General features: G+C 34.7%; 4 protein-coding genes across 5 annotated transcripts in view; all 4 read left to right on the top strand.

Moving 5' to 3' along the window:
* The window catches only part of LOC123009692 (neuropeptide SIFamide receptor-like), a 63,580-nt gene extending 60,699 nt beyond the window's left edge, over positions 1-2,881 (top strand). Inside the window, exon 3 of the mRNA XM_044406168.1 lies at positions 922-2,881. Within this exon, the coding sequence (XP_044262103.1) occupies positions 922-1,681 (760 nt within the window). The 3' untranslated portion in view covers positions 1,682-2,881. The remainder of the gene's footprint in view (positions 1-921) is intronic.
* A 2,946-nt stretch (positions 2,882-5,827) lies between these two features.
* Positions 5,828-7,580, top strand: LOC123009623 (pyruvate dehydrogenase E1 component subunit beta, mitochondrial). Its single transcript, XM_044406060.1, has 4 exons — positions 5,828-6,058; positions 6,114-6,395; positions 6,446-6,865; positions 6,918-7,580. The coding sequence occupies exons 2-4, from the start codon at positions 6,116-6,118 to the stop codon at positions 7,298-7,300; spliced, it is 1,083 nt and encodes a 360-aa protein (XP_044261995.1). The 5' UTR covers positions 5,828-6,058; positions 6,114-6,115; the 3' UTR covers positions 7,301-7,580.
* Positions 7,581-10,555: 2,975 nt separating this feature from the next.
* On the top strand, positions 10,556-12,252 carry LOC123009620 (dihydroorotate dehydrogenase (quinone), mitochondrial). 2 transcript variants are annotated; one of them, XM_044406057.1, is made up of 6 exons: positions 10,556-10,659; positions 10,705-10,765; positions 10,817-10,914; positions 10,961-11,711; positions 11,760-12,056; positions 12,213-12,252. In XM_044406057.1, exons 1-5 carry the CDS (start codon positions 10,639-10,641, stop codon positions 11,951-11,953), a joined length of 1,125 nt encoding a protein of 374 aa, XP_044261992.1. In that variant the 5' UTR covers positions 10,556-10,638; the 3' UTR covers positions 11,954-12,056; positions 12,213-12,252. The 2 variants fall into 2 exon arrangements, with proteins under 2 accessions (XP_044261992.1, XP_044261991.1); XM_044406056.1 differs by having other exon boundaries at positions 10,559-10,659; positions 10,705-10,914.
* Positions 12,066-13,256, top strand: LOC123009621 (cell cycle checkpoint protein RAD1). Its single transcript, XM_044406058.1, has 4 exons — positions 12,066-12,271; positions 12,321-12,562; positions 12,610-12,838; positions 12,885-13,256. The coding sequence occupies exons 1-4, from the start codon at positions 12,200-12,202 to the stop codon at positions 13,128-13,130; spliced, it is 789 nt and encodes a 262-aa protein (XP_044261993.1). The 5' UTR covers positions 12,066-12,199; the 3' UTR covers positions 13,131-13,256.
* The last annotated feature ends 1,117 nt before the right edge of the window (positions 13,257-14,373 follow it).

Genomic DNA, 14,373 nt, shown 5'->3' with positions numbered 1-14,373 from the left:
CAAAAATTTTTAGTAAAAGTAGAACATATTGCACATGTCTGTATCAAGAAAACTAATATCTTACAAATATAAAAAATCACAGAATATTAATTATGTATATTATATATATATGTATATATATATTTATATTCTGTGCCAAAATATACTATGATTTACAAAAATTCTGAAATTGTCAGCTTATACTATATCAAAAGCCATTGAATTTGTATTTTTAATTTTAGAAATCGGGCCATAAATAAAATTTTACAGCGCTTGCCGTTTTTTAAAAATCACCCCGTAGAATAAATGAATTATGTCTTATAAGGCATTAGCCGCTGCTAAGGTTTCTACAATTTATTTGCCATAATTTACTTGTTTCCCAGGGTTTTAATACAACTCACTACGACGAAATGTTATACAGAACTCGCGCCACAGAGAAAAATGCCATGTAAGGTAAGATACCAGGAACATGGAAAAAATGTTAAAAAAATTCTATCCATTAGAATTTCGACGTTATAAGAGTTTAAATTTTGCACTTTGATTCTCTTTATTTCTGTTGGAAAAATAATTTTCCAAATTTTTCTGCTATAGGCTATTAGAAGAGGAAACAAGGAAGTTGTATCCTAAATTGTAACTCTGTTTAATGTTATTTATGGCTTTTATAGGCAAAATTTTTGTACCTTTACGAAATAATTATAAAAAAACATATACAAGATCATCAGTATCATTAAATAGATATAAAAAAATGTCAAATGTCAAAACATAAATGTCAAATTTTGTTGACGGATAGAATTTTTTAAACATTTTTTTCATGTTCCTGGTATCTTATCTTACTTGAAATTTTTCTCTGGGGCGCGAGTTCTGGCGCATCCTGTATGATTTATTAGTGACATTATTCTTTGCAATAAAATGATTAAAATCTTTTATTCGGATTTGTTTCAGATTTCTTGCAATTTGGTGGCCTCTCAAATGCCAAATAACGAAAAAACGTGCCCGCCTCATGATCGTCATCATCTGGTTCATCGCATTGACAACGACCATTCCTTGGGCAATCTTCTTCGACTTGGTGGCCGTCTTCAACGACGCCCCCGACGTCCAACTGTGCATCGAAGTCTGGCCTGCAAACATGGACGGCGCCCTCTATTTCCTCATCGCCAATATGGTTTTCTGCTACATCCTCCCCATGATCCTCATAACCATGTGCTACGTCCTGATCTGGATCAAAGTCTGGCGTCGCAACATCCCCACTGACACCAAAGACGCCCAAATGGAACGCATGCAACAGAAATCCAAAGTGAAGGTCGTCAAAATGCTCGTCGCCGTTGTAATTCTCTTCATTTTGTCTTGGTTGCCCTTGTATGTGATTTTCGCCCGGATTAAATTCGGGGGGCAAATAGAGACCTGGGAGGAGGAGATCCTCCCCATTGCCACTCCCATAGCCCAGTGGCTGGGCGCGTCCAACTCCTGCATCAACCCCATTTTGTATGCATTCTTCAACAAGAAGTACAGAAAAGGGTTTGTGGCGATTATCAAGAGTAGGAGGTGCTGCGGGAGGTTGAGGTACTACGAGACGGTCGCCATGATGTCGTCTTCGACGAGTATGAGGAAATCCTCCCATTTCTACAACAACAACTCCTCGACTAGGAAACTGCCGCTTCAAGACAACGCAGTTTCCTACATTTACAACAATACAGGTGTTTAAGTCCTGGAAATGGACACCACCTGGTGGTCTGGTTCAAGTTTCAAACGACGAAAGTCTTTGTCTCAAAAATTGAGAATTTTTATGGACTGAGTCTTGTAATTGTGTCCTGACGAATTCGGTGTTAATCTTAAGAAATAGAAGGATCACGACAGAAAATCGTATTTTATCAATATTTTGTAACTTGTGGAACAAATATGGCAGAAATTATTCAACTTATTGACAGCTTATGGTAACTATGAGCTTTAATTGATAGATTTTTGGAGGCACCTGATTAGGAAAACACTTGGTTTATCTAATTGTAAGCATCACCTACAGCGTGTCTTATTTCGTTATTCGATTTCAGTACGCTTAACTAGAGACACATGAATCTATTTTTCCAAAATTCCTAGGCGAGGTTTCTGTTGGTTTGGTGTTTAGATTAGTTTAGACCTAATTGTTTGACAAATAATCGTGTAAATAGGGTGTCACTGCTGCCGAACTATAACGAAAAGCTAAACACACAGCATTTGTGCTAGAATTGACCCAAGAAACGCTTATTAACATTGTATAGATCTAAACTGCCCCGTTAGAACAATATCAGTTTACACCTAAGTACAATAGTCATAAATTATATTTTAATGTTAAATGTAAGAATCATGTTAACGTTTCCAGAAGTTTGTCGATGTTCACAATTTGATTTTAACAGATTTTAAAAATATAATATCTTATTAGAGACTTAATGTTGCAACGGAGCTAACGAAGAGACAATCAATAGAGACTCACGGACAATAACTTTGCCAAAGTGAGTGATTTTGGAAAATTTTTGATTAGGTCGCAAGACAATAACCGTCACTCAAAAATCCGTTTTTGTGCTTTGTTTCATCGTTAGCTCCAGAACCGTACTCTAGTAAAGTCAAGGGAGCATTGTGATATCAGTGATAATATAAATATCGTTTATATTGACAGAGCCGGAACGAATATTTTGATATTGTCCTGTAAAGTGTCTAGTAGGTGACCTGACTTGCTGTATTCGTGTTAGATTAATTAAGTAACTGTCACAATATTGCATGGTCGTGTTTAGTTTAGGTTCTTTTGTTCGGAATTTTTGGTGTTTTTAGCTTGCAACGATGGCAGAAAGAAAAGTACATTGCTTAGAGTCAACATGTTTTTGGAGGTATAGGTTTCTATAAAATGTAAGGATATAATTTTAAATAAAAGCTCTAGAACCAAGGATGTATTTGTGTGAAGGACTCGGGGATTTTATGGTTATCATGCGTCATCGGAAAACGCACAAAAAGAGCAAAAAGGGTGCCAATCCATTACAGATCTCCGATCCATCCAGCAAATGGGTTATTGATACTTGAGTATCGCAAGCGTGTCAATGTCATGCTACATTTGCATAATATTCCGAAATGATGTGAAAGTTGATACTTAATTGATTTTAGCGATTTACAAGAAAAACAATGTTGGAGAATTTTATATCGATGTGACATTGTAGTTGTTTACATGAAGAGTCGGAATTACATAATCGTTAAGCAGATTTATATGCAAATTCATTTTATCGAATCAAAAATTATGTTATTGCTAACTAGTGGTTTTATTACACATTATTAACATAAACACCTATCAAAAAAAAAAAAAACAATTTCAGAACAAAGAATAAAATGAACAAAATAGAAACCTTTAATAAAATCTGCTTTCCTATCTTAAAATATACTGAATGGTTTAAAATAACGGGCAAAATTTTACAGGGTGTCAGATCATGCCATACAGTACAAAAGAGTCTTAATAAACTTTTTCATAATTCACACGGTTATTGAGAAAAACATAAATTTCTCTGTGCGTGCATATCATAGAGCATCTTTTAGCAAACGCAACAAAATCCAAGTTATCTGTGAGAATGTATTTTGGGTTGCATCTGAAAATCGGTTAGGGTCTTTACTATAAATGACTCACCCTGTATTGAAAAAAAGTTAGTTAAAATGTACCTAAAATAAGTAAAGTAAAAAATCAGAAACAGTGTGATAGCGAGTTTACAGTTGTATTTTTTCTAGGAAACGGTGCGAGTTACGAAAAAAATATATTAATACTTTTTTGACATGACAGTCAACATGATCTAACCTTTGAAGAGCTGTTATCTCGTCCAAGATTTTTAAATCACCGTGTATATCAAGATCATATAAGCTTTTTCGTTGTTTAAATTTAAGAAACGAAAGTGAAATTGACAATACTGTCAAATTTGATAATGACATATCAACAACTAATTTGATTTAATTTTAATAAACTCAATTTATAAAATATTACAAAAGCCAAATTGTCTGTGAGAATGTATGTATAGTACATTTCAAAATTATTGTCATCTCGGTCGTAGGCGTTGAGACTGTAAACCAGACTTTAATTTTACTTCCAAAAAATTTACTAATGTGAAGATTCTTTAGATCGCGATACATCAAAAAAATGACATTTCTGTTGAATTCTGTCTGAAAAAATAACATAAGTACAAAAGGGGAAAGTTGAGAATTGAAACGGTGAAATTTGGGGAAAAATCGAAAGGAAGAACAATATGTAAGGTACTGCAAGGAAGTAGAAGTGCATATAAAGAGAAGAATGTCCTGAGATATGTGTAAAACGAGGATGTGAAATAGAAGAGAATAATGGCAAAATTGCACACAGAACAGTACAGGATGTGGAAATTGAGAGAGTGTAAGTTTTGAATGGAACCCGAAGAGAGGTGGAAAATGTGTGGAAAGGAGAGTGCGACAGTTGGGCATTTATTTACTAAATGAATGTGATATCCCTAATGAAGAGAAGCAAGATAAGCAAAAAACTAGCAGTGGAATATAAAAAGTTACATTTTTTTAAATAAGCTTTCAAACATTATTTCTTTTTATTGGAATTATTGAAATCTTTGAAAAATTCATTGTAACAACTGCAAATTGCTTCTCGTTCTCTTTGAGTGAGATGAGATAAAGACTGTCCTGACATTGTTGATCTCAAAACTTCGCTTAGTAAAAAAAATATCTACAAAAATTTATCAGGTTTTCTAAAAGGAATAAACGTGGAACAGAAGGTACTATAGGAGAGAAAAAGCACAAAATCTGTTAAAACGGACAATTATCACAAATTTTGAAATTGACGTATTTTCAACCTCAGTGGGTGCAATCGTACAAAAATGAACAATCTAGAACTCTCAAAGTACAAATGCTGCCACCTTAAATCTGAATTTCCATGACCTACCGAGATGTCAGTTATTTTGAAATGCAGTATATACACCTTGTATAAGTAATAAAAAGTGTAAAAATAAATGTGTGGAAATATATAAAATACACATTTTTATTAATGTCCAAATAATTGTTAAAAATAGAAAAAAAAAGATATGATAATAAGTCAGCAAGAGCATTTTCATCTAATAGATTAAAGATTAAATTTAAAACTAACCTATAATACCTATAATAATAATAATATAAAATCTAGTCAAACCTAATAAAAAATATATAAAAATATGCCATAAAAAAACTCGTTAAGAACCTCCATAAAAATAAAATAAAATAAGTATTAGTAATACTTTTCAGAACACCGTTAAAAATTCAAAAATATTTATAATTTTATTGCTTGTTATTATTTTGTAATGTATTAATATTTACGCAGTTTTTGGAACAAAAAAATTACGATAATCTGTTCCCAGCATAAACTACATTTTGATCATTAGTACAATTATTGAAGTATTTTACAGAATTTCAGAAAATTATTCAGATGCAATATTTTAACTTTAAAATTTTTAATTGCAATTTTCGTAAAATTAATAATAAAAACAATTAACAATATAACAGACAAACAGAAACAAAAAATATATAACGAACAAAAAATTTGTAACATATTTTAACACCTACATAAAAAAGAGCAAAATAGTTGGCAAAAAAACAGTAAAAGAATGTGTTTCGTGTAATTTTATGTTATGTAGTAGATATTTATTACACTAAAGGGTAATTCTAACATAGACACGCAAGAATAAAAAAATCGTATAAGTTATTGGGTATTCTACTAGTGCTTTAAAAACGTTCAAATCTGTACAATTAATTTTGTTGGTTGTGGAGTTTATTAATTGTGAATTCAATGTATAACTGGTTGCATAGAACAAAATCGTACACTGCCCCCTGCCGGCCGCAACCTTAGTTATGAAAAACTGAGAAACCTGTCAAACTTAACCTTCAAAAATCCGAATTTTTTCACAAATCTCAGATTTGATCTCTCGCTAGGAGCATGTCTCTAAGATAGCGTCACATGTGTGATTACGTATAACGAATGTTCAAGAGATAATAACCTAACAATCAACACTGACGTTTATTCGGCACTCACATTCTCCTCCACGACCTTAAATCACCTTGACTGTCAAATCAGGTAAGTCAAACAATCTTAAATTTTCATTCTTATATTAAAAATTCAACCCTTAAAGAAATGGCACCGATCAAAGCCACCAGTCTCCTAAATTTGGCCGGAAAAGCACTCAACCGAAGACAATTCTCAGTGTCAAAAATCGTCGCTGCCAAACAAATGACAGTCAGAGACGCCCTAAATTCAGCCCTAGACGAGGAAATGACTCGGGATGACAGGGTGTTTGTCATTGGCGAAGAAGTGGCTCAATACGACGGCGCGTATAAGGTCACAAGGGGGCTGTGGAAGAAATACGGGGATAAAAGAGTCATCGATACGCCAATCACAGAAATGGGGTTCACAGGTTGTTGTTAATCAAATGTAATTCATCAATTTAGGTAATGTTGTGTTCAGGAATCGCCGTTGGGGCTGCCATGGCCGGTCTGCGCCCCGTCTGCGAGTACATGACTTTCAATTTCGCCATGCAAGCCATCGACCAGATCATAAACTCGGCAGGAAAGACCTTTTACATGTCCGCAGGCCGCGTCAACGTTCCTATAGTTTTTCGGGGCCCCAATGGGGCTGCCTCCGGCGTAGCCGCCCAACATTCCCAATGCTACGGCGCCTGGTATGCCCACTGTCCCGGCCTGAAAGTCATCTCCCCGTATAATTCCGAAGACTGCAAGGGGCTCCTCAAAGCCGCGATTCGAGACCCTGACCCCGTTGTTTTCCTCGAAAACGAAATTTTATACGGGGTACAATACCCCATGTCAGATCAGGCCCTCTCGAACGATTTCGTCCTTCCTATAGGCAAAGCGAAAATTGAACGACCAGGTAAGTCTAGTCACCTGTGTGTAAAACGTCAACTTGATTTTGAGTATTATAGGGAAACATATAACGATAGTGGCGCACTCTAGGGCGGTTGAAACGTCACTTCAAGCCGCAAATGAACTTTCATCGAAAGGAATAGAAGCAGAAGTGATTAATTTACGATCGTTGCGCCCTCTTGACATCAATACGATAACTGCCTCAGTTGCTAAAACGAATCATTTAATTACGGTGGAACAAGGGTGGCCTTCGGCTGGGATTGGGGCAGAGATTTTAGCAAGAATTATGGAAAGTGAGGCCTTTTTCCATTTAGATCAACCAGCGATCAGACTGACAGGCGTTGACACGCCCATGCCATATACGAAAAGTTTAGAAATGGCCGCGATTCCGGTTCCCAAAGACGTAGTAGAAATGACGAAAAAACTGTTGAAGGTTAAGTAAATGTTGAGATTATGTTCCTTTGTTTTAAATTGAATCGTCTGTATTTGCCGACCTACAGTTATTTATTTATTTATTTTTGTCTGCCTTCTAAATCAATCAAAGGATAAGTTTACAATTTTTACTTGTACAAACCGTTATTGTAAATAATAGTCTAGTCTTAATTGGATCAAGTGTATATTGCATTTTTTAAACTGGTTTTGTCATTTTTTTCTTCATGTGACCAGCTTTACGGTTACGTCGGTTGTAAATTTTTGTAGACAATAAAACAATAAGACAATAATTAACAGATATTAATTTAATAAATAAAATAGACATGTAAAAATAAGTAAAAGTTACAAAACAAAAATTTCGGCTATTAAGGCGGACTCTGAGAAGGTGCCCCGAATGCTAGCAGCATTTCCACGTTGAATTGCAAGGGAAATCTTCTCAAACAGGTATTGTTTAGCTTTTTTTTTTCGCCAGAAACAGATATCAGCTTTTTGCCAATTATATTGAGGAAATCAAAAGTTTTCTTAGACCAAGGGCCTAAAGTTTCAAAAGCTAAACAATAATTGGTTTTAACCATTTAACTTTACTTTCGATTTTCCAAGAACTTTACGGAAAAACTCGTCATGTGAATCATACGCGCTATAAATTTACGCAAGATAGCATCGCTTGAACCGAGCATTTTTTCAAATTAGGAAAAACAACTGCATAATCCAAAATGACTAAGCTTGTTGGCAATACTGAATTTAATTTTTAAATGGTAGTTGTGGTTCCGGTAACCAGACAGCCTGACATTGACAGCTGCGCATGACAGTCCAATCCAAAACTTCAAATTTCGAAATTTCAAATCAGTTTTTAAAAAAGGAGTTTGCGCTGAAATATGATATATTCATCGGGATGGTATATTTTAGAACAGCGATTTATAATCCAAATACTGGTTGGCAATATTTGCATAACGACACCACAGATTACCTGTTTAAAACAGATAATCTGTGACGACACGTTAATTATCTGTCAATTAGCCATTTCTGGTTGCAGTGTTGCAAACCGCTGAAAAATAAAATAAAATCTTTTTAATTCTGTTGCCAACAGACATTCATTACAGTATATTAAAAAATAAATGTTATATATCTACAATTCACTAGTATCACAATGAGAGGTTGTAACACGTAATTTTATACTATTTCTTCTATTGAGCCCTAGAACTGAAACCGTGGTCTCTGCACTACAGATTTGTCAACAAGAAATAACCACCTAGGATTTGAACTTTTAGGAAAATTACGTTTTTTATGTTGATGGTAACTAGAATTTTCAGAAGAAATTTTGAATGCCTAGGTTTGGTTACCCTTTGTTGTTGACGGTTGATGTTTTCTGTCAACCTGCTGTCAATTAACAATTTAATTTTACATACAAGCTGACAGGTGACTTAACCTAAGTTTTGACACTAGTTACGATATCTTTTGTTTGTCACCAGAAACCAACCTAACCAAATTTATGGCAACCTGTTCACGAATATCCCAAAATTCTAGGGAGTAATTTCTTGTTGATTCGACAATAACACCTTTTATGATCCTTTTCAAAGTCCGCGCTCAAGTTTTTTCCCTCACTACAAATTTGGATGCAGTGGTGTAGTCAATGTTTTTTTATATTGAGTTTACAAAATACTCCACCAACTAACATTAACACTAATACTTGAAACTATATAGACAGATTATTAAAAAAAAAAAAAAACTGTGTAAAACAAATTTAATAAAGACAAAAATCAAAAGTCAGCGTGAAAAACACTGAAACACAAATGAGACGCTTATGGTATCAGCTGATTTGAAAAACAATTTTTGACTTGCGCACTGATTACTCATTAAGCGGGAAATTCAGAACAGTTCGTAAAAAATTTTTGTAGCACGACTAAGAATTTAACATTGCGGGTATAGGGCACCTTCCCTCCAGTTATTTTTCCCTCCACAGATGAACCACACCAATTTGTCACTTAAAAACAACAGTGATAGCAAAAGTATTGTATAAAAAGTTGCCACAAACAAATCTTCATAGTAAACACAAAATAGAAAAATAGTATAATAACAAAAAAACAAGTGTCACAAACATAGTTTAGTTATCAGTAATAAAGTAACAACACGAACAACACACTTAAAAGTCCAATGGCCTCTTATTCAAATACTCGTTGGCCTTCCTCTTGCCCATTTGGTACACTTCCATGAAGATTAGCAAACAAATTTCAGGTAGCAACACTTTGAAGAAATAATTGGACTTTGTATCATCTGGATCAAACTCAGATCTCATTAGATCGAGCAAGACTTCTTTTTGCTCCTGAGTGAAAACTACCAAACTATTACTGCAATATAAATTTTTGGCTAAAGAGACTGTACTGCTGCAAGGCTGGTGAAACGCCCTATGTCTATCTGAATACTTCCTCCCTTGCATAATATCCTCCAAAGTGTCTTTGTGTCGTCGAAACGCTTTCTCTAATTCCTTGAAAGACAGGTGTTTACAGTCCAGAAGCTCCCCCACGTACCTTTCTTCGTTTAAACAGTCGGTGGCTAAATCCTGGACAAGAATGTTATCATCAAACACATCAACCAATTGTTGGACACTGTTTTTGTACTCATCAAGTTTTTTCTGCTCTGCCACTATTGTCTCAAACGAGGGTAGCAAAATACCGTACTTTTCAAACGAAGAAGTCCTTTTAAGACTCTTACTCGAAGCCTTAGAGCTCTTGTTTACCGTAATATCAAGTTGTTTTAACCTCACTACTTGCTGATTATTCCTCGCCTGTGTAGTGCCCCTATTTTCCTTGTTTAGCCATGAGGTAATTTTTGAGTTTTTGTCGTCACGAGTTGGTTTTCGCTTACGTGATGGGGTTTTCTTGCTAATGGTTGATTTAGTCGGAGAGGCACTCTCTTGTAATTGTTTCAGTTTTTGCATTAAGTTATTCATGGCTTTATCACCCATGGAACTACCACTCAATGTTAATTTTGACGACTTTTGGGGCTCCATACTGAAAACCCGCCACTTGCAAATGAAGAATTATTTACTTATCACCAGTTTTGCCAACCTGAAAGATTTATGTTTTTTTAATAACAATTTTTTGGTTTAGAAGTGTTACATATATCAGTTAAATGCCTAATCATATAAAAATACACATTTTATACAGAAACCTGTATTTTCTAATCTTCAAAAGAGGTTTTTTTTTCTTAAAATGAAATATCCTGGTTCTTTAAAGGGATTTCAAAATCTGATGTGTTGGCGACGCTGCTAATCACATGTCAAATTGACAATTCTAAAGTGGGGTTAGGTTTTTGTTTATTTTTTGAAAACTTACTCACTTTTCTCAAAAAATGAAGAGCTTGAGTCTAAAGGTGATAATTACGTTTTCCAAGAGTTATTCTATCAGAAATTTCTAGAGGAAACTCCGATCCTTGTATATTGTCACTGCGAGTGGAATAGGGGCCTATGTGGCTATAAGTCTGTATAAAAACAATGAAAAATTTTACAGAAACGTTGTAATGCCTTTAGTTCACTTGCTAGAGCCTGAGCAAGCCCACAGACTTGGAATTTTGGTCAGTAAATACCGCCTAGTTCCAAAAACCAGTTACATTGATCCTGATTCTTTGGTAAACCACTTTTTAATTTGAAATGTTACTACACAAACAATTACAGAAAATTACTCTTTTTGGTAAGGAATTTAAAAACCCAATTGGTATAGCGGCTGGTTTTGACAAACATGCTGAAGCAGTAATGGGTTTAAGAGACATTGGTTTTGGTTTTATTGAAGTTGGTTCTGTGACACCAGAACCTCAATCAGGCAATGATAAACCTCGACTTTTTCGCCTGTCTGAAGACTTTGCTGTTATAAACAGATACGGGTTTAACAGTGACGGCCATCAGACTGTTTTACAAAGACTTGTTAATTTAAGACAGGCAAAAAAATGTGATAGTATAATTGGGGTTAATTTAGGCAAAAACAAGACTTCAACTGACGCTATCAACGATTATGTTATTGGTATTAAAAAATTAGGACCAGTTGCTGACTATCTTGTTATTAATGTCAGTAGTCCTAATACTCCCGGTTTGAGAACAATGCAAGACAAAAACGTTTTAAAAAGCCTCTTAAAAAGTGCCAAAGACACGCGCGATAGTCTTCCTGATGGTTCCAGACCCCCACTGTTACTAAAACTAGCCCCAGACTTGTCATACAGTGAGCTCAAAGACATTGCAAATGTGGTGAGACAAAAAGAAACTAAAATTGATGGTCTTATAATTTGCAATACCACAATCGAAAGACCACAATTTCTGCATAATGACAATAGAACTGAAACAGGGGGGTTGAGTGGGAAGCCTTTGAAAGACTCCTCAACAAAATTAATAGCAGAAATGTATAAACTGACACGTGGGGAAATACCAATTATAGGTCCGACTTTTGTTTTGTTAAAATTACATAACATTGATTTTTTTGCAGGCGTTGGAGGTGTTTTTACGGGTCGAGACGCCTACGAAAAAATTACAGCTGGTGCTAGCGTTGTGCAACTGTACACAAGTTTGGTGTATGAAGGCCCCCCAGTTGTGGCCAAAATTAAACGGGAATTGGCGCAATTATTGGCCGATGATGGGTATATGAGTATTTCGGAGGCTGTGGGGAGCAATGTTAAATAATTGCATTTAGTGAATTCAAAAAACTGGGGATTTTTTGTTTGTCCCTAGAAAAAAATATTCTTTTTTTAACACAATCACAAACAATGAAGAATTGTAACGAAAGGTAAATGTTTTCGAATATATTTTTTGTGTTACTTCGTTGCATTACCTTTTTTATTACCCCAATTTAAAAATTGTATAGGGTTTTTTCGTTAGTAACCATGTCAAAAAATGTGTACATAACCTCTAACATTTAAATTTATTGATATGTTGTTTTCAGCCGAAATAAGTGACTTTCGGACAATACACAATGTCCTGCGTGCCATATCCTTTAAGGACGTTAGTTTCCGGTGCAATTTTGTATCAAGTCATTGATTTTAATTTCTAGTATGCCATTTTGCGCCCCACCGAAGAGGGGCTAAAATTCACTCTGGAAGAGATGAAAAGTGTGGAAATTTCGGCATACGTGCCGCGTAATATGTTTAGCTACTACAGAATTGCTGACAATACGGACGTCTCATTTAAAATCAGCATGAAAGTGTTCACTGAATGTTTAAATATTTTTGGAGATGAGGGGAATCCCAGCATAAAATTGTCGTATAAGAACGAAGGCGCACCATTGTGTCTGATGTAATTATTTTTGAGATTAGGGTGTATCACGCAATGTGTGTTTTTAGTATCAAACACAGTGAAGAAAATATAACTGTTGATTGTGAAATCAAAACATTAAACGCAGACGACTCCCACGATTTCAGCCTCGCCGAAGAATGCAACTTGAACAAAGTAGTTTTTAGTGCAAATATGTTAGCCGAAGTTTTACAAAGGTTGGATAATGCAGCTGATGAAATCACAATTTCAATAAGTCCAGATCCGCCCCATTTTACATTAAGTACAACCGGGATTGCCGTGAGTTGCTAATTTCCGGGGAAAATCCGGTAATTTGGGCTTCTAGGGCGAATCCAAAGTCAACATTCCCCGCCAGTCAGATTCTATTACGATTTTCCAATGCCAACAAAAATCCTCTTGGAAGTACGCTTTCCACAACATTCGCCAAATTTTAAAAGTCATGAATTACGCAAACAAAGTGGCGATTTTCTCCGGCGAAACTGGTCTTTTAGGATTGCAGCTTGTGATAAATTCAGATGAAAGACAAATGTATATTGAGTATTACGTCACGTCGCTGTTTGGCGATGGGTGAGAAATGAAACTGGTGTTGCAGTAAACAATTTATTATACCTCGTTTTAAAGTCTCGTTAGACAAAATTTTAAATAATAACCAGTGACTTGTAAATGCAATTTAATTAAATAAATGTTTATAACGGCACATATGGTACAAAATAACAATGTAAAAAAATTACTTGTTATTACTACTAAGAAGGGCCCTTCAGACAACTTTGTTTCTTTAAGCATTTTGTCTTGTTTATAAGGTATATTTTAAAATCAACATTTTTCAAAGATTTTACCGTTTTGAAAGTTAAAGTTTGCTTTTTGCTCTGTTTCTCTATTGGGCCACTTCGGCACACAATACGATTTCAGCCAAACAAATTCGTGAGCGAAGCGAATTCCCCTTTTAAAAACACTTAAAATTCGCTTTTTTTTTGTTGGGCCACTTCAGCACAAAAATGAATCTCCGACCACTGAATTTGCCACACGTAACAAAAACCCGTATAAAAAGTCGTCCACAAAGTGGACTAATTAATCTGAAAATATCACAAACGGCATTACAAATTTTACAGTTGTATGATTGCCTTCGTCTTTTATTTCTGCGTTTATATTATATAAATCTTTCAGTTTTACATATTAAACATAATTTTATACTAGCTGAACCTCTCTCTCTCTCTCTTTGTATTATGTTAAGTATTTTATAATTTACATCGTTATCTATCTCACCTATTATAATTTTTTATGATCCATTTATATATATATATAAAGACTTTTACCAATACAGACGTCGAATCAGTTTTATTATTTGATCGATCAGACCACATTTAAATCCAAAAACTGTCAAGTCAAATTTATCAGATTTAACTAATGTATTCGAAATATCGGGTGTTTCACATCACTTTACGAGGCTTGCGCCTAATGTACGCACCTAAATATACAAAAGTCCAGAACACTGGATACAAAAAATACACATGTAATTATTTAATTTTTGGAAACCCATGACAGTAGTTGTCAAACTAACCACTGTTTCATTAATAGTCATAAACTGCAGTTTTTCAGAAACAATTATAATTTGTTCTATCAAGAGACGGCATGAATATGATTGTAGTTTATCTATCTTAATCATTAACTAACTAAAAACGTAATTTTTGAAAGGGTGAACAAACTAGAGAAGATTATCCAATTTTTCAAAATTTGTAATCGAGTTCGTATCGGAATATGTATTATTGATTGCATCTTACAGACGCAGGCCTCGTAAAATTATGTGAAACACCCTG

Source organism: Tribolium madens, unplaced genomic scaffold (genome assembly GCF_015345945.1).
Source record: "Tribolium madens isolate multiple individuals breed KSU strain unplaced genomic scaffold, Tmad_KSU_1.1 Scaffold_7;HRSCAF=85;Tcas5.2_LG10, whole genome shotgun sequence".
In the NCBI taxonomy this organism is placed as follows: domain Eukaryota; kingdom Metazoa; phylum Arthropoda; class Insecta; order Coleoptera; family Tenebrionidae; genus Tribolium; species Tribolium madens.
The sequence above is the reverse complement of the archived record's forward strand: the minus strand, read 5'-3'. Positions and strand labels throughout refer to the sequence as shown.

Excerpts from the sequence above, each read along its gene's own strand:
- LOC123009623 (XM_044406060.1), top strand. The coding sequence starts at position 6,116 with ATGGCACCGATCAAAGCCACCAGTCTCCTAAATTTGGCCGGAAAAGCA. Across the intron at positions 6,396-6,445 it reads CACAGAAATGGGGTTCACAG|GAATCGCCGTTGGGGCTGCC; the intron begins GTTGTTGTTAAT and ends TGTTGTGTTCAG. Across the intron at positions 6,866-6,917 it reads AGCGAAAATTGAACGACCAG|GGAAACATATAACGATAGTG; the intron begins GTAAGTCTAGTC and ends TGAGTATTATAG.
- LOC123009620 (XM_044406056.1), top strand. The coding sequence starts at position 10,639 with ATGAAGAGCTTGAGTCTAAAG. Across the intron at positions 10,660-10,704 it reads TGAAGAGCTTGAGTCTAAAG|AGGAAACTCCGATCCTTGTA; the intron begins GTGATAATTACG and ends AGAAATTTCTAG. Across the intron at positions 10,915-10,960 it reads ACATTGATCCTGATTCTTTG|AAAATTACTCTTTTTGGTAA; the intron begins GTAAACCACTTT and ends AAACAATTACAG.
- LOC123009621 (XM_044406058.1), top strand. The coding sequence starts at position 12,200 with ATGTTGTTTTCAGCCGAAATAAGTGACTTTCGGACAATACACAATGTC. Across the intron at positions 12,272-12,320 it reads GTGCCATATCCTTTAAGGAC|TATGCCATTTTGCGCCCCAC; the intron begins GTTAGTTTCCGG and ends TTTAATTTCTAG. Across the intron at positions 12,563-12,609 it reads GGCGCACCATTGTGTCTGAT|TATCAAACACAGTGAAGAAA; the intron begins GTAATTATTTTT and ends GTGTGTTTTTAG.